General features: G+C 40.8%; 1 protein-coding gene across 4 annotated transcripts in view; it reads left to right on the top strand.

The window, feature by feature from the left end:
* The window catches only part of MID2 (midline 2), a 200,069-nt gene that overhangs the window by 112,804 nt on the left and 67,727 nt on the right, over nt 1-19,538 (top strand). For all 4 annotated transcript variants that reach the window (XM_069986526.1, XM_069986525.1, XM_069986527.1 and 1 more), the window contains 3 exons: nt 6,698-6,805; nt 10,096-10,244; nt 18,510-18,637. In XM_069986526.1, coding sequence (XP_069842627.1) covers nt 6,698-6,805; nt 10,096-10,244; nt 18,510-18,637 — 385 coding nt within the window. The remainder of the gene's footprint in view (nt 1-6,697; nt 6,806-10,095; nt 10,245-18,509; nt 18,638-19,538) is intronic.

Below are 19,538 nucleotides of genomic sequence, written 5' to 3'. Positions count from 1 at the left end.
GCAGCTCCCTGTGTACCTCATAGAGCTATTATCAGACTCCCCTCCTCCAGGCTGCATCCAACTTCTTTAGCCACTGGTAATAAAATGGTGACAACTTAAAGGGGTTGGCCACTTTATAGTAAAATTGTGCTGGGCTGCCCTGCTCTGTGGTGAGTCTGTCCTTAAGATGGCTGACATGGAGAAGCATGTGACGATGCCCAGCCTTCAAGTGTCAAACACTGAGCCTGTATTTGCCTATGGAGGACACATGGTCACATGTTTCTCCATGTGAGCCATCTTATGGACAGACTCACCATAGAGCAGGGCAGCACAATTTTACTATAAAGTGGCCAACCCTTTTAAGTCTTCACCATTTTATTACCAGTGGCTAAAGAAGTTGCATGCAGCTCTAGGGCTACCTCGAAAACATTAATATAACCATAGGCTGTATACATGTTTTCAATGCTGAAAAACAAAAATGCTGGAGAAAGCTTAGGGCTGCATCCAACTTCTTCAGCCACTGGTATTCAAATGTCGAACGACCAGACTCACACATGCTCGACCCATCTCTGCCACTCAAAATGGCAACTGTACAAGGGTCTTTTACATGGGTCGATTATTTGCAGGCAGGAACATCCATTTGCCGATAATCATCCTGTGTAAATGGGCTAGGGATCGACTGATGAACAAGAAATAGCTTGTTCGTTGGCTGATCTTTAGTTTGGGCAGTGAAATCATCTTTAGTCGTCCTTACATCTTCCTGTGTAAAAGGTAATGTGTGACTGACTATGATGACGCTAATGCACGATCAACTGGGCCTTGTAAAAACTGATCAGTACTTTTTTAGGGCACTTCATTGGGCTGTATAAAGGAGCCCTAAAACCCTAAATCCAAGGCTACTACTTCCTGTCTAACTCACCGAATTCAAGGCTACTACTTCCTGTATAACTCACTGAATTCAAAGCTTCTACTTCCTGTATAACTCACTGAATCCAAGGCTACTACTTCCTGTATAACTCACTGAATGCAAGGCTACTACTTCTTGTCTAACTTACGGAATCCAAGGCTACTTTTGTCTAATACACTAAGTTGGTTGGAGCCTAGAGAAATACTGTTTGAGGAGGACAATAATGTTTTTCATCATGTTGCTGGTCTGAGTACATTATAGTTCATGGACAATTCCTTTTGGATTAAATTAATTCCTTTGCCAAGGTAACATTAGAGTAAGAATAAAACATGACGTTGAACACTAGAGATTCCTGCCAGGACCAGCATACATACAAGTATTCTTGGGTGGATTGTACAAACTAACATTATTAGGTTGCCTTTCACAAAACATGAGAACCTGATTGAACCAAGGGAACTAGGAAATCATTGCCAAGTCTGCGCCTTACTTATTGTAGAGATTAAAAGTAAAAAAAAAACAGAACAACAGAATGATATAATACACAGATCTCCCTTACTGTGGTGTGAGTTTAAGGGGTTATCCAGCAAAAATGTTTTTCTTTTAAATCAACTGGTTTCAGAAAGTTATATAGATTTGTAATTTACTTCTATTTAAAAATGTCGTCTTCCCATCCTTATCAGCTGCTGTATGTCCTGCAGAAAATATTGTTTTCTTTTCAGTTTGACACAGTGCTCTCTGCTGCCACCTTTGTCCATCACAGGAACTGTCCAGGGCAGTAGCAAATTCCCATAAAAAAACCTCACCTGTTCTGAACAGTTCTTGAACCAGTCTCAGTGTTAGTGACCTGGTGGCCATCTATAACAAAATCCAGATCCCTGTACAAGAGGGTAATGGGGGAAAAATAGTAGCCCAAAGCTGAGCCAATTGGATGGCACTGTGTGTCCATACCTGTTGCCCATTGCAGGAACACAGCATAGAATTTTGCTGTTGTGGGGCTGTATGTGAACAGTCTCTTAGCGGCCATTGTTCATAGTTAAAGTCTTCTCCTTTTTCTTATTGTAATGGCACCCCATAGATTTTATCCCATTATCTTACATTTTATCCCCCCTTACTGTTATTAATCCTTCTCTCACAGTCCTGTGATTAATCTATATGGCTGCTATAGAGTAAATATTTTATTATCACTATATTATTTACTCTATGTATTATATTGTAATATTTAATTTTTAATGGATCTATGTATTATTTATACACATTGTTTGCATGTATGTAATCCGCAGATAGCGACAAATACATTACAATAGAAATATGAATAATGAAATACAAGGTTGTTTTATAATAGTTACATGCAATCGTTTTCTATAGCAATTAGCTGTATCAATTACTTTCTTCTAGAATGTTTAATTGCATCAATAACAAAGATATTACGATAAGAGATGTCATTGATTTTGCTGGTAGCTGAGGATTTTTTCTGACAATACTTCACACTGTCTGGGTTCCTGGAGAGATATGAGATAACAAGGTGACGTTTCATTGACAAGCAGTCTGACTTGTAAACTAGAATTGATTAGAGAACAATTAGAAGAAATAATTATGCAGCCTGGTGTCGGATAATTCAGCACTGGACAGCGACCTTTTCACGCGTCGGCGTTGTCCTGAACAAAGACAGATGTAGATGTCATTAGTTCGGCCTCATACGTGACATATGGAACTCATTTCCCTTGGTGTATTCTCTCTTTATAGAGAGGATAAATATTACACCTGAAATAATGAATACACTACAGTATACATGTTTTATGCAAGATTTGTAAAAATTAAATGTCATGCTTTAATTATGTAAAAAATAAAGAATTTACAAAAATAAATAAAAAAACTATAATAAAAATTTTAAACATTTGTCACTGAATTGTGATGTGATTGTAATGCACTGGCGTTGGGGTAATAGATTTGTACAAGTAAAGTAAAGAAAGGAAGTGTGTTCAGACCATCAGTTTAGACACTATCTATACACAACATATTAGAAGATATGTTCTGGAATATGTTAAGCTGTACATAATTATTGTACCAGATCTATTACTATAAAGACAATGTTAAAGTTAGGTATAGATAGAATTTCAGACTTTGCTATTGGTTTGATGACAGAACTATTTAGTTTGGGGACTTTTATTACTTTTTATTTAACATAGGAAATTATACCCAATTGCACCACTAGTGAATGGTAAACAACGGTATTTCCTAGACATCTAGGTCTAAGGCGAAAAGTATATATTATGTGGGTAACTAAAACCTACACTGCCCCTTAGTCTTAAAGTAAATAATATACCATTACATCACTTTGGGTTTTCTACATGAATAGACCTGCACCGGAGGTGCGCGGTCCATTGTTTGAACCGCCGCCCGATTCCTACGTATGGCGCCAGTCTATTCCCGAGCACAAGCCAGCATGAATCACTGGAGGCTGGCCCCGCCCGCTCCCAGTGTGATGATCTCCCCTCTGTGGTGCAACTCCATTGATTTTAAAGGAGAGGGGGTTTAGTCACACTGGGGGCCAACGGCCCAGCCTCCAGTGCTTCATGCCAACCATTGCTTGGGAATAGACTGCCGCTGTGCACAGGAACTGAGTGGTGGTTCAAAAAAATGACCATGGCACTTGCATCCCTACAAGACGCCCGATACCTCCTAATGTCCCTCACCAATTCCATAATATACTGGAACAGATAATTATATGGTAAGTATATATACACAAAAATAAACCATCATGTAATAAGTCTAGAGCAGGAATGTTCTGATTATCGGTTTCTTCCAGATATCTTCATTACTTTTTTCCTTTGACAGTACCAGTACTGTCAGTGATTGTTTTCTTCAGTCTATTACCAGGAATATGAGTGGTTTCTGTTGCTTCGGTGATCAGTCTTGTAAAGCTGTCAATCATTTTTTGTCACTATAATTATATAGCTTTACTTGATGGACTTGCCATTTTCTATGTGTCAGCTAGTATAAAGAGATGGCTATAGAATAAAAGGGATTTATTGTGTGCAGAAACACGTTGGGGTGAACATAGGACATTAAATGGCTTTAGGAAGCTTTGTCATGTCTTCTGACACCAAGAGATTAGTGACGTACTTGGTCTGTAACAATGTTTAGGTAGCTAGTACAGTACATCCACATTAATACCACAACCCATACTGCATTTGCCGGCTTGTATTCTGCGCATAGTGGATCCTGGTGCCATCTCTTCCCCAGGAATACAAAGTACATGAGCCTAGACTACTCAGTGGTGTGAAAGAAAATATTATTTATCACATCAGGCCATCTTCTTACATTGCTATACGTTCTAGTTCTGATGCTTACTTGTTAATGTAGTCGCTTTTAGTGTTAGACAGGGGTCAGCATAGGTTCGCTGACTGGCGTGCAGCCTTATATACAGCCAGCTGAGATGCACTCTGTTTGCCCACAGCTTCATCTTCATATCATAGCCAACATTAACTTTTCAAAAATTTGTACTACAGTAGCTTTTCCATTTTCCCCATCTTTGGATAATATATCCACCACCTGACAGATGTAACAAGATAATATAATGCTATTATGGGAGACTCTATATCCACAACCTGCCCCCACAAACTGTTTGTACCCTCGGATAGCTTCTATTAATCCAAGATCTGTCCTAGGGTCAGTTCAGCAGGTGATGCCATTATTGTCCTGAAAAAAAAAGTTTTTAACTTGCAGCGCTGTGTCAAATTGGCGTGGCCTAGAGTGTCTGTGCCTTAGGCTTGCACCACTCCTTCGTCCCGCCTCCTTGCCCTCCTCCTCATTATGAAAGCCTCCTAATCTCTTGTCTGAACACTGCACATGTGTCTTAACGATTGAGCACATGTGCAGTATTCAGACAAGTGATGATTAGGAAAAATTGTGCCCAGGGGCATTTCTAATGATGAGGAGGGTGGTGACGAGGTACAGAGGGGCGTCACAGGCCTAGGGCACAGACACTCTAGGCTACAGCAGTTTGACACAGGGCTGCAAGTTTAAAGTTGTTTTTTAGGACAATAACTGCATCACCTGCCGAACGGACCCCAGGACAGATCTTGGATTAAAAGCAGCTATCTGACAGTACAAGCGGTTTGCAGGGGTGCAGATTGTGGATACTGAGTCGATTTGAGTACCATTATGGAAAATGCCAGTTCTAAAAATAATACTGTAGCATCCAGCAGCAGAAACACAGTTTCATAACGAAAGATGTGCAAGTGCAGAAGGGTTCTAAGTTTAAAGTGTATCTATCATAAAAAAAAACTTTGGGCATGGCACAGGGACCTGTTTTGACCAGTCAGCAAAACAAGTGGGGAGGCTCACTTTCTTGCTGTCAATTATCTCTGTATTCCTGGAGAAACAACTGACAAACAATTTTGACATGCCCTAGTGATAAAGAAGAACAGTGGAATCCTGCCGCATCCAGTAGATTGCAAAAAATTCCAAGTTTTGCTTGCATAACCAAGTAAACCGAGTCTTGGTAGAAAGTTGCTGCATTTACCCAGTTATGCTATCAAAGTTTGGAATGTTTTGCCCACTACTAGATGTTGTTGGATTCCGTTGTTCTTCTATGTTGACAAGCCGGCATTTGGGATTGCTGACAAACTAGCATGCAACCATACCTCCTTCAGCTATTAGTAAGCTACAGTCTATGGTGCTGTTGGACTGTACTTTCTTTTTGCACATCCCTGCGAAATGTCAGAAGTTTTAGTTATTTTTCCGACAGTGCCCATCTAGAGAAGCTCTAGATTTCTTTCTATTTTCCCCATGAATGCTTTGTCTGAATAGCAGCACAATCATTTATAGTGAAGCAGGCTTGTCCTAGTTATACTGCTCTTCTCAGACTGCCCTTGCTGCCATCCAGAGTGACTCTCTCTTAAGTATGCAGATTTCTGTCTATTATATGCAAAGTACTTTCAACCCTGAAGTACTCTCCAAGATCTCTGTGTAAAGTCAAAGTGCCATGTTTCCAAACTCTATAAAGAATTGCTTTAATCTTCTAGAAATGAGATTTGTTGCTATTCTCCGTTTTTGTTCTTTCTCTTCGCTTTTTCATTTTCTTTCTCCGAGCAATAACAATGAGATTCAGCGTAATTTTCAATACCTCTCGAATAATTGCCAAATTTTTCTTGCGCTTTCTTCCGTTACCTAAACCAACAGTGGCTTCTGTAGAACGCTCTCGGAATAAGAGAGGAAAACCAGACAGCCAAATAAAAGAAGACAATTAGAAAAAGTGAGCCGTTCCGAAACAAATGTTCAGCATGACCTTTACGTAGTTTTTGATGTAGTGCGCAATTAGAAAATGTTAATCCAGCGTGACAGGCCTACATTAAATGTATTCCCAGCAACAAGGCATCTTGCTGCGTTCTGGATTGGCGGCTAGGCAATTGTAAATTGAATGTGCCTCTATATCATGAGTGTACTGTATGGCGGCACCAAGAAACCCGGAATAACAGTGCATTTTATTATAGCAGCCCTTCCTCGCATTGCAGACAGTGCCTGCTTTCTGCACTAGCTTGATTCGGCTCCTTAAGTAGCAATTGTACTCACATAATGTCTATTAGAGTTACGCCATTAAGCAGGCAGTGTTGTGAAAAGAAATACAGATTATACAGGAAGGCGGCTGCACACTACTAATGGGGAATTAAACATGTCACTTCATGGTGCTTTCTCCTTAACCCACTTAACCTATTAAACATGTCATTATGATGCTCCTAAATTGGTTTCACATTTATAATAAGTAGATTGTGTCCGGGCTAAAATTTTGTCTTTCACGTCTTTCTACAGGTTAATACCAGCATGCACGAGGCGAAGCTCAATGAGGAATGTGATGAACTGGTGGACATTATACATAGAAGAAAGCAAATGATTGCGGTGAAGATCAAGGAAACAAAAGTAAGGGGATGGCGTATATATCAATGAGGCGGGATGTTTGTTCCAGACTGTTGTGATTGGGTTGACATATTGGGACATTTATTAACATGCGCCCCTGGAGTGCACCACAGAAAAAGGTCAGATTTGCCTGTTACCCATGGCATATACCAGCTGTATCCCCCGATCATCTGATGGGGTGGCAAGGCAGGGAGGAGATGTGGCCTCCTCCCGCACCTGAGTTGTACACATCTACACTTGCTCCCTCAGTGTGCAGATCTCCCCTCTGTGATGCGGCTCCATTGTGACGCACCACCAGTCTGTTTATGTAAAAAAAAAAAAAGAGCGATGTACCTGGTGGTCTGTTCACTTTAAGGCTCATAAATAGAGATGAGGAACTCAATTTATAATGAATTCAAAGCTAAATTAGTAAAAATCTTCAGATTAGTGTGAATTAAGGATGGTCCGAACCTGCCGAGGTTTGGGTTCGTATGAACCCGAACGCTCGGCATCAGATTCCCGCTGTCTGGCCCTCTGTGCAGCAAATGGATACAGCAGGAGGACCGCCTGGAAAACTGGGATACAGCCTATGGCTATGGCTGTCTCCCAGTTTTCCAGACGGTCCTCCTGCTGTATCCACCCTGTCCCTGTTTCTGTACACCAGCCCAGAGTTAAGTTGAGAAGCTGTGTACATTAGGTTGGCTACGTGCGTATATAGAACATCCTGAATGAGGAACTAGAGTAAATGTGGACTTGTAGATTGTGACTAACAGACAAACAAGTTAGATAAACAAGTCTAGCATCGTTATTTATCGAGTTCTTGCCCCAGGATTGCTACCTAGTTGTTTTAGCAGCCAGACTGTCATGCAGCTTATTCATGACCTTTAGAAGATTGTAAATGTATTGGCTTTGTTATTCTGGCTTTCAGACTTAGTTGTTTAAAATGATATTTGTCTTTCTGTATTTTCCGGATAATCTTGATAGCAATTAAGTGCAAAAGAGAAAGAGGTGGGTTCTCCTTATCCACAACACAGCCCACACAGCGGTCAATAAATCAATAGATCCTAATTACCAGACCTTCTCAAGGTGCGAGGCCCCTTCATCATTATCAATGACTGGCCGCAATAGCAATCATTTGTCCTTTGTTAACTTTCCCAAGTATATTACAATAACAGGGAAGAGGAGGTTTTTCATCATATTGCAGCAGTTCCTTCCAGTCAACAAGAGATGGTTTCTAAATTACTGGATGTATAGAAAGCGTAGGAAAGAATAAATCTCTCCGAGCGATTACATGCTGTACGCAGCAATATCTCAAGTTATAAGAGAGAGCAATGCGGTAACAGGTAATAGCACTCTTATAATGTGCCTGGTGGGAGAATATCAACCACCTTCTATGATAGCCTGTATTGTATGGTGTACAGGCAGGACCGAGTCTTAACAAGTCTATGTGAGCAACAGATGGCGACTATGTATGATCAATATTAATACTTATACAGACGCACAGAGACCCTCAGGCTATGTGCTACATGGCTGTAGGCATTTCATATGCCACTATATGGTGGCTCTGTACAGCATCATATTACAGAAACAAGGCTGCTAGAAGAGAATGGAGGTATATCATTCCCTACTTTTTCTCTTAGCAAGACAAATCCCAAGATGTGTCATGCTCAATTATTAGCTTTGAAAAATAAAAAATTGGGAGATGTATACGATATAGTCAAAAGAAATAAAAGGAAAAATGACTAGAGATGGGCACGACTAGAGCATTCTTGAGTCTTTTTGCTTGGCCCTTGAATACCGGTGGCTAAAGAAGTTGGATGCAGCCCTAGGGAGTCCTGGAAAACAGCCATAGGCTATCTTCATACAGCGTATGAGACAGGCAGTTTCGTGACCCGGCCGCGACACGGAACGGCCGGTCATAGAAAATATCATCCAGTACCGGACGGATGATCTTTTCGGCCGCAGTAATTTGATGCGGGCGCATCCGTGTGTGCCTGCATCAGAACTTTACTCTGCACGCTATGGAGCGTATGGCCGTAGCCGCTCGCTCCACAGTGTGCACTGACAGGGTTTTCTGCGGCCACTATTTAATAAATAGCAGCCGCAGAAAACTGACATGTCAGTTGTTTGCGGCGCCGTTAGGGATCCAGGCCAGTGCGTGTACTATGTGTATAAGCTCCTGCCAGGATCCCATAGACAGCAATGCAACGTATATTCTCGTGACAATCACAGCCGTTGAAAATATACGTCGTGTGAACATAGCCATAAACAGTTTTTAGGTTTTCCAAGACTCCTTTAGGGCTGCATCCAAATTTGTCAGCCACCAGTATTCAAATGGCAAGCGATCGAGTCTCGTCCACCTCTATAAAGGACATATCTGAATACCAGATATCCCAGCAAGTAATGGGTGAAGAAGCCTACCTTTTAGGCGATGTCCAGAACATGGCTGCTATCTTGCATCAAGGGCAAGTTTTTTCAATTGGAAGGTAGTGATGTAGCATATCAGAGGAAAACCAGAATTGTCTCAGATTGACACAATCAAATTTACAATATCTCTTGTGATTTAACCATTATGAACACAGAAAGTTCTTGTGTAGGTTCATAACGATTGAATCCATTACCTTTAGCTCTGTGTTCAGCACCATGGACAGCAAGTCAAATAGCTGTGTATCACAGAGAACTTTCCTGGTTGTTGTTTTCTTACTGTGTTGATATATTTTGAACCACACAAGATGTTGCAAATCTGATTAAGGCAATAGATTTCTGAATTGAATTCTGGTCTTCGTTGATATGCTACATGACCATTGGAAAAACTTTCCCTTGATCCAATATGGCAGCATTTAAGATAGCAGCCATGTTCAGGATATAGTTTAAAAGATAGGCCTTCCTCACCCACTACTTGCTGGAGTATTCAGATATGTCATTTTCCCTTTTGTTTCTAAAATAATAGACTTCAGAATAAGACAAGAATATTTTCTGTATTCCTTATAATAAGTTATATAGTTGTACAGTGAGGCTTCATAAATGTCTGCGTTGACAGTACAGAATAGAGGTTATGTGGAGGAGTAACACAGTCCTGGATTTGAGTTGTAAAACTGTTCAAAGATGAAGTATGAAAATGAGATATAGTGTTTAGAGGAGTCACTTGTTGGTTTGGTGGATACAATCATTCATGCTACTTATTTCTTGGCTAAGCTCAGGAAGCCATTGCCATATGATACAGATGACTGGGTCTGCAGGGTGATAGCATGGCGTACTGTCAGCTACATCAAGAAAAGGTTTTATTTCCCTTTTTCTTTTTAAATGCCTTTCAGGTAATGAAGCTAAGAAAACTTGCTCAACAGATCGCCAACTGCCGACAAAGGCTGGAGCGATCAACAGTGCTCATCAACCAGGCCGACCATCTCCTTAAAGAAAACGATCATGCAAGGTTCCTGCAAGCTGCCAAAACAGTAGTAGACAGGTACATCATAAAAAATATATCTACTTTATAGAAATAGACAAAACTAAATTTGGTGTATTAATCAAAAGCTTGGATATTAAAGGGAACCTGTCATCTTTTTTATGCTGCCCAAACTACGAGTCATCTGGGTAATGTTGGTGTCTTCTTTCTGCCCCACCGGCCTTGATAAATAAATCTCACCCAGTTTGGGTATAGGATGAGACCTTATAATAAATGCCATCAGGGTGGCGAAAAGCTGCCCGGTTCAGGCAGAATGAAAGTGACAGGTTCAAGTGTAATCCTGGTTTGGAGGTGCCCGAGCCAATGCCATGATTAGTTTCCTGGTATGTTCTCAATAGTAGTGGATGGAATACATAAGGAAATCAAATTCACCTGTCTTGCCTTCCAAGTAGCTTATTAGTTTACAGACAGTAGCCAGTAGATTGTCTTGGCTGGCTCAAAGGGGCAACCGCAGCTCTTGCGGATAATTCAAAGTCCTAAAATATGAGTCCATGTTAGGTAAACGATTTCAGTTAAAAGTTTCACTATTTTGCATGGGGATTTTCTAGTTTCAGTAAATAAAGCTTTGATTTTATTTAGCGTTTTATTTAAAAAACATTTTTTTTACACCAGATGAAAAGTTCTTTCGACATGTGAGGGTCAGACAGATACACAGATTGTTTCAGTACAGTTATCAGGGCTGTCTCTGGAGGCCAGCTTGTCACCCATGTGATTGTCATGACTATTATAGATTTTCATCCTCTGCATGTAAATGTATACTAGTATTTTGTGTCATTCAAATGCAAGGGGAAATATATGTTTGAATACTGTTATCCCAACCTGTACTGCAAATGTAGTGAAAATGGATGAATTGGGGATTTATGCTTATTGTCAGAGTTGGAGAAAAAAAATACTCCCCCTTCCCCCTCTACCTCATGGGGCTTTTAAGAAAATCAATTTACAAAAATTGCTGGACAATAATATAGACAATCTAAAATGTATACTTCATTTCATAGAGTAACATAACATGACAGATATATAGAGAAAAAAAAAATAAATGTAGTATAGAGGGTTGAACAATACAGACTTCCAGTGGATGGGTGGATACAATATATATATATATCACATCATATCATCCAAAAAATAGTGTTTAGTAGACAACACAATGGGCACTAGGCAATAAAGTGACAAGCAATATACACAATTACATAATGAAGGACACAGAACATGCATATCATAAAAATGAAAAGCACCAATGGCAAAGTACCCTTACTAATAACCAAGTCCTCCTAAAGTACAGGTTATATGAACACATATGCCCAGACAACCACATGTTTCACATTTGCTTTGTCAACAAAGATGTAGTAGAGACTAAACTGGTGTTTTTTTTGTATCTACATAGGGCAATCAAATAGCTATAAACACAGATGATACCTATAACCCTGTATTATTCCTGCACTTATTGCTGGTATGGTCTGGTGAGCTGACGTCATGTACAGTAGTCCATCCACACCACACCATGGCACAGACTGGAAAAGACGCACACTGTTCACATGACTGGCATAGCCACATTATCTTAGCCACAACTACAACACAAAATAGCATCATATTCATACTCATATAATCCCCAGCCAACCCAAGTCCATATACCATAACTAAAACACAATTCTGCTTGCACAGAGTAATTCAGACCACAAACTCCCGGACTGGAAGTGACGTAGCAGATCACCCACTATGTGACCACATAGCGATGTATCCATCATATAATTTAGGACATGTGATTATTGAAGGCTGTTGTCATTACTCATGGGACTTTTGCCTGAGCTTATGTTAACACTGAGGAATCCAGGCGGATCACCCACTGTGGATTCCGCCACTCCCCCATCACTCGCACTTACGCACATCTCCACCCATGCCATAGACTCCATTCTACACACTGGCGGATTACACCATCCGTCCAAAGAATGAACAGATTCATTCTTCGGGTGGACGGTGTAATCTGCCAGTGCATACAATGGAGTATATGGCACAGGCGGAGATGCGTGCGGCATCCGTCCTGATTCCGTAGTGTGAACATACCCTTACTCTAAATGAACACTGCAGGGCAAAAGGCTGGACTAGGTGGACATATATCTTTTTTCAGCCAACTATGTTACTATGCACCATTGGCTCATAAACTTTTATACAATAAAAATGCCAGAATTGATTCCTTATATGTAACAAGCCAGATGTAAAGTAAAATACTGAAAATAAATATACAATAACGGTAAACAACAATAACAGAGTTTTTTTTTTTTTTGTTTTTTTTTGCATTGAGGATCTGTCAATTTTTCACTTTAGATAATTTAGAGCAATAAGCAATGTAAAGTGCTTCTCTATGTTCAATAAACCATAGGATAATTTGATCCTTGAATGAAACCTGCTGCAGCTTTTGAATGGCAGCAAGTGTACTCCTGAGTCCAACATGGAGGAAGGTCATAGCTCTGCCAGGCCCCAGGGTCCACATCTATTTCTAAATACTCACTAAATATTTTGAAAAATTCTCAGTTTTCTGGAGGTTTTCTTTATGCTCAGAGCTGTCATTTTATTGCAACAGATTTGTACTGAGCTATATGTGTTGTGCTTTTATTGATTCTCTTCTTAGTGTTCTTATACTGAATATTGATTATTTTTCTATTGTTTATCCGGAAAAATCTTCTCTTTTGGGATATGTACATGAGTAAATGAAGGATAGGATTTTGGTTGCATAGAAACTGGGGCATGTTTATGTAGCTGTCGTTTCATGTTCCATTTCAGTATAGGCTGTTGTGTTTACAATTCAAATTTACTTGAGCTAGTGGATGGAGGCTAGTTACTATAATGACTTCCATACACTGCGCACACACATAGGAAGGGATTCTGTTCTCCTGCATCTCTAAAGGCAGGCTCTCAGAAACTGTAGCAGCATGGGCGACAATATAGAGCACTATTGATCAGTGTAAGCTGTTATCCAGACTTAGAAAAGGCATAGCAACTTGCAATACTTGCAAATACAGCACCACCTCTGTCCCCAGGTTGTGTGTAGTATTGCAATTCAGCGTCATTCATTTCAGTGGAACTAAGATGCAAAACCGCACCGAAACCAAGGACAAGAGTTGTGCTGCATTTTGAAGAAAGCATTTTTCTAAGCCTGGATAACCCCCTAAATCCAGCACTGGGTGAGGTGAGAAACAGTACTCCCTAATCTTTGACATCTTTGTAGTCAGTAGACGTCAGATTAGTTTTACATGTACAGTATCTCCCTCCCCTAAGTTTAGATGCAGCCTTTGTCCAAGAAAACAGAAAACTCATTGTAAAGCCACACCTTGTAAAGCTAACCTTAACCCACAATCGTAAGGATAGACATATCATTGAGCATAGACTAGATTATTTTTGTACTTTTGTAAACTGCCAAGAAACATGGAGATGATGGGGGACATTTATCAAGACTAGCATACCAGTGCACCAGTCTTACATAAAGGTCCACCCTCTTTTCCCCGGCTGGATTTACTAAGACGCACAAGCCTCTTAGTACAGCAGACCCTGCGCTTGGTGCAGGCATTGCACAAAAAATTACAGGTGTAGATTTTTGCCTGGTTTACCCCTGTTTCTAAGCTTACACCTTAAGGCTGGGTTCACACTACATATATTTCAGTCAGTATTGTGGTCCTCATATTGCAACCAAAACCAGGAGTGGATTGAAAACACAGAAAGGCTCTGTTCACACAATGTTGAAATTGAGTGGATGGCCGCCATTTAATGGCAAATATTTGCTGTTATTTTAAAACAACGGCTGTTATATTGAAATAATGGCAGTTATTTACTGTTATATGGCGGCCATCCACTCAATTTCATCATTGTGTGATCATAGCCTTTCTGTGTTTTTAATCCACTCCTGGTTTTGGTTGCAATATGAGGACCACAATACTGACTGAAATATACGTAGTGTGAACCCAGCCTAAGGCTGGGTTCACACGCTGTAACTGTGCGGCTGTATTTTTTATGCGGCTGTAAATGTGCGGGTGAAACTCCGGCCGTGGGAAAAAATAGACATGCGGCTCAAAACATACGGTCATTTACTTGGAAATCTGGTTCAACTAAAAATAACAAATAAAATGTTAAGAAAGTGATGGAAACACCTCTGGATGCATCTGGGAAAGCAGGGAAACAGTTTACATGAATCGCTATTACCGGGGTTTGCGATCCTCTGCACTATAGCCGATGTGTCTCATGGTTAATATATTGAATTAATAAAACACATTTTCTGTCTAATAAAGTCCCTTTTATTGTTCAATAATTAAATGTAAACGATTCCATCATTTTGCAATTAAATATACTGTTAAAATAAATATATATATAAATAAATGTATATTTATATATATATTTATTTTTTGACAGTATATTTAATTGCACAATGATGGATTCGTTAGAATTAAATTATTGACCAACGAAACTGAATTTATTTAAACGAAAATGTGTTTTCTTAATTAAATATTAATTAGTACAGGAAACTCCATAAGCCGGTAATTCATATGCCGGCAATAGAGCATTCTTTACTAATCATCACTTAACTTTAATGAAAACATCAAATGTTTCTTCTAATTATGTTATGACAATAGCATTATTAGAAGAAACATTTAGAATTATATGTGCGCTCAGCTGATTGGCTGATCTGCTGAGCGCACGTATAATTAGCGGGTCCGCAGCACAGTGACTTCATTGTGCTGCGGACCAGCGAAGAGACAACATCGGGGTGAGTATAGAGCTCTCCCCACCCCCTCCCCAGCACTGCACCCCTCCCAGCAAGGAAGGGGGGGTCACTTAACCCCTTCCTTGCTGGGATGGGTGCAGTCTGACATCAGTCTGTCCCCCAGGGGGTTAAGGGGGATGCAATACATCCTCCCTTAACCCCTTGGGGGTCAGACTGTAAGCAGCGATCTGTAAAGATGCTGCATACTGTAAGGTGCACAACACCGCTCACAATGATGGGTGTTGTGCTCCTGTTTGTGTGTTTTTTGTGTGTTTCTCCCTTTTTGTTTTTCAGATATCGGTATCCTGGGGATTACGTCGGATTCCGTGGACTACGTCGATGACCAGCGTTTTTTTAATGTTTTTTTTAATAAAATGGTCAATGAGGGGTGTGGGGGTGTTTTTATTTGAATAAAAAAATTTGTAAACTTGTGTCTTGTCTTTATTTCTTTACTTTATAGACTTAGTAGTGGAAGCCGTCTAATAGACGGAATCCATTACTAAGTTGGGGCCTAGTGTTAGCCGGTATAAAATGGCTAACACTAACCCCCTATTATTACCCCAGTACCCAATGCCACCAGGGGTACTGGGAAGAGCCGGGTGCCAGTGGTCCCGGAGCGTCAAAATTGGCGCTCCTGGACCGGGCGGCAGCAGGCTGGTAAGATTTAGGCTGGGGAGGGCCTAAACCAATGGCTCTTCCCACCCTGGTGTTACCAGGCTGCTGTCGTTTGGTTTTTAACCCGGCTGGTTATAAAAATAGGGGGGACCCTATGCGTTTTTTTTTAATTATTTATTTATTTAAAAAAAAAAAACGCATAGGGTCCCCCCTATTTTTAGAACCAGCCGGGTTAAAAACCAAGCGACAGCAGCCTGGTAACACCAGGGTGGGAAGAGCCATTGGTTTAGGCCCTCCCCAGCCTAAATCTTACCAGCCTGCTGCCGCCCGGTCCAGGAGCGCCAATTTTGACGCTCCGGGACCACTGGCACCCGGCTCTTCCCAGTACCCCTGGTGGCATTGGGTACTGGGATAATAATGGGGGGTTAGTGTTAGCCATTTTATACCGGCTAACACTAGGCCCCGACTTAGTAATGGATTCCGTCTATTAGACTGCTTCCACTACTAAGTCTATAAAGTAAAGAAATAAAGACAAGACACAAGTTTACAAATTTTTTTATTCAAATAAAAACACCCCCACACCCCTCATTGACCATTTTATTAAAAAAAACATTAAAAAAACGCTGGTCATCGACGTAGTCCACGGAATCCGACGTAATCCCCAGGATACCGATATCTGAAAAACAAAAAGGGAGAAACACACAAAAACACACAAACAGGAGCACAACACCCATCATTGTGAGCGGTGTTGTGCTCCTTACAGTATGCAGCATCTTTACAGATCGCTGCTTACAGTCTGGCCCCCAAGGGGTTAAGGGAGGATGTATTGCATCCCCCTTAACCCCCTGGGGGCCAGACTGATGTCAGACTGCACCCATCCCAGCAAGGAAGGGGTTAAGTGACCCTCCTTCCTTGCTGGGAGGGGTGCAGTGCCGGGGAGGGGGTGGGGAGAGCTCTATACTCACCCCGATGCGTCCTCTTCGCTGGTCCGCAGCACAATGAAGTCAGTGTGCTGCGGACCGGCTTATTATATGTGCGCTCAGCCGAACAGCCAATCAGCTGAGCGCACATATAATTCTAAATGTTTCTTCTAATAATGCTATTGTCATAACATAATTAGAAGAAACATTTGATGTTTTCATTAAAGTAAAGTGATGATTAGTACAGAATGCTCTATTGCCGGCATATGAATTAACGGCTTATAGAGCTTCCTGTACTAATTAATATTTAATTAAAAAAACACATTTTCGTTGAAATAAATTCAGTTTCGCTGGTCAATAATTTATTTCTAACGAATCCATCATTGTGCAATTCAATATACTGTCAAAAAATAAATATATAGATAAATATACATTTATTTATATATCTATTTTTTTTAACAGTATATTTAATTGCAAAATGATGGATTCGTTAGAAATAAATTATTGATCAACGAAAGTGTCTTGATTACAAAGAAAATGTGTTTGATTAATTTAATATATTAACTATTAGAGGCATCGGCATTCGGCATCATTGCCGGCTATTTTTGAAGTACTCCGTACGGACCGCCTGTCAATCCTCGGCCGCATATTCAGCCGCAAACAATGGTCTTGTTCATTTTTTACGGGTCCGTTTACGATAGGGCCGTAGATTCATACATAGTGTGCACTGTGCAGCCGCATATCCTATACTTCCAAGCATACACACGAACCACCAAAAATACCGCCGCACAATTACAGCCGCAAATACAGCCGCACTCTTACAACGTGTGAACCGAGCCTAATAAAGCAGGCGCAGGAGAAGGCCATGCCTCCTCCTCGCCTTGTTGTGCCTTCCTGTCTGCCCATTGGTTGAGCAGGGGACACGGCTGGCGTATGCCACGGAAAAGGGGCAAATCTGACCCTTTTTCCTGGGCGTATGCGAGGGGCACATAATGATAAAGTTCCCTCAATGTTCAAAATAAATTTGGCACTTGCCTTGTGCAATACCTATTTGGCACTATTTGAACCAACTCTGCCGGCCACACATCGTCTTTTGTAAACAGGGTTATGCGTGACCAGCAATGCTAAAAAAAAAAAAAAAAACTGATAGAACAGCTGTGCTTTCAGTTTAAAGATCACAAGCAGTAGTGTATACTTACATCAGCACTGTTTGTAATTGGGCATCCAGGTCTCCCATTCTTCGACCACCATCTGTAACTTCAGGCCCACCTTCTCTGGAATGATTGACAGCCGTAGGAGGTGTGGCCTGAAGACATAGCAGGCTAACTGGAGAAGCCAGATGCCAGATCACAAGCAGTGTGGTAAATATACACTGCTAGTGATCTGTAAACTGACAGCACAGATATATGCATATCTGGGCTGTCAGTTTCGAAGGCCGCACAAATGATATAGTGATCCTTCGTGTAGCCCAGGCACGCGATTTTTCATGCCGTGTAAAGACACAGCAAACGGTCCTTGCAGCCAAGAAATCGCTTCATGTAAAAGGACTCTTAGGCTTTGTATATGCATTGGAGTATTAGATTTGTTAAATATATAAAGCTTGTAAACAAATTTAAAAAAACTTAAAACGTGATGAGATTAAAATGCCCAACAACCAAGAAAGATGGTATCTGTTAATAGGAAGTGTCTCCAGCATTGCCGTGTTCAGCGGCAACTAAATTAGAGGTGCATAAATTATGAAGTGTGTGAATGGAGACATTTGTTATCAGGGTGAGTTCATTGAATAATTGTCCTTACAAAGGACCGGCACTTCAAATGTCTCAATTAATAGGTCAATTTAGATAACTGCAACAAATGAATGTACTTAACTCCAGCAAAAAAAAAAAAAAAAAAGGAAATACTTTAGTAGAAACTGGTTTTAAAGTGTTAAAAAAAATTCCTAGAACAACCCAAATATTTAATGGTGCTGTTATCTTATGACAGAGTATCCATGGCAACTACATCTTCTCAAGTTCTTATCCCTGATGTCAATTTAAATGATGCCTTTGAAAACTTTGCCCTGGATTTCTCCCGAGAGAAGAAATTGTTAGAAGGCTTGGACTATGTAACAGGTAAGAAGATAAAATGCTGAACCATGCTGCCAATACCTGGCCATGCATCAAAGAGAGCACACAATGCTGATATTTCTTTTTTCATTTAAAGTGCTTCATTCTCGAAGAACTGTGTGTATATGAGGATAAAAGCGAATGTACCACTGTTTAAATCACTGTGAGCTTTTACATTAACATAGGGTTCCCACGCACGGCGTCGCTCTATTCCGGAGCACTGGCCTGGCTTGAAGTACTGGGGGCGGGCCCACCAGTGGACGAATCCCCCTACTTTCTTTGAAGAAGCTCTATTAGAATCAATAGAGCTATGTCACAGTGGGGAGATCGTCACACTGGGGGCCAACGGCACAGGTAAGGATAGTATAATAAGAGGGTGGGTGCCCGTCTCACCGAACCTGGCCCAAGGCTGGCAAAATCATCCAAAAAATAAGAAGGAGACAGCACACCCAAAATAAGTGGGTGGTTTAACATCACATCAGTGCGCGACGTTTCGGCATATGTCAGCCTGCTTGAAAAAGGCGGACATATGCCGAAACAGCGCGTACTGGTGTGATATTAGGCCACCCACTTACTTTGGATGTGCTGTTTCCTTCTCATTTTTTGGCCTGTCCACAGTGCTTCAAGCCAGACCAGTGCTCGGGAATAGAGCGGCACAGAGCGTGGGAATAAGGCAATGGTTCAAAAAGGACCATGCCATCGTCATCCCTACACTGGCGCCGGTCTGATAAAGAGACTCTGCCACCTCCAAAACACCTGCTAAACTTATCAGTAGATTATACATCAGTATACAACGCTGATTCTATATCTGCAATTTTATCTTTCTAAGTTCTTGGATTCCTCTGCTATAAGCCACAAATGATGGAGTCTAAGTAGTCCTCTCCGTTATATTCTAGAGCTAAGTAGT

This window comes from Dendropsophus ebraccatus, chromosome 10 (genome assembly GCF_027789765.1).
Source record: "Dendropsophus ebraccatus isolate aDenEbr1 chromosome 10, aDenEbr1.pat, whole genome shotgun sequence".
NCBI lineage: Eukaryota > Metazoa > Chordata > Amphibia > Anura > Hylidae > Dendropsophus > Dendropsophus ebraccatus.
The sequence above is the reverse complement of the archived record's forward strand: the minus strand, read 5'-3'. Positions and strand labels throughout refer to the sequence as shown.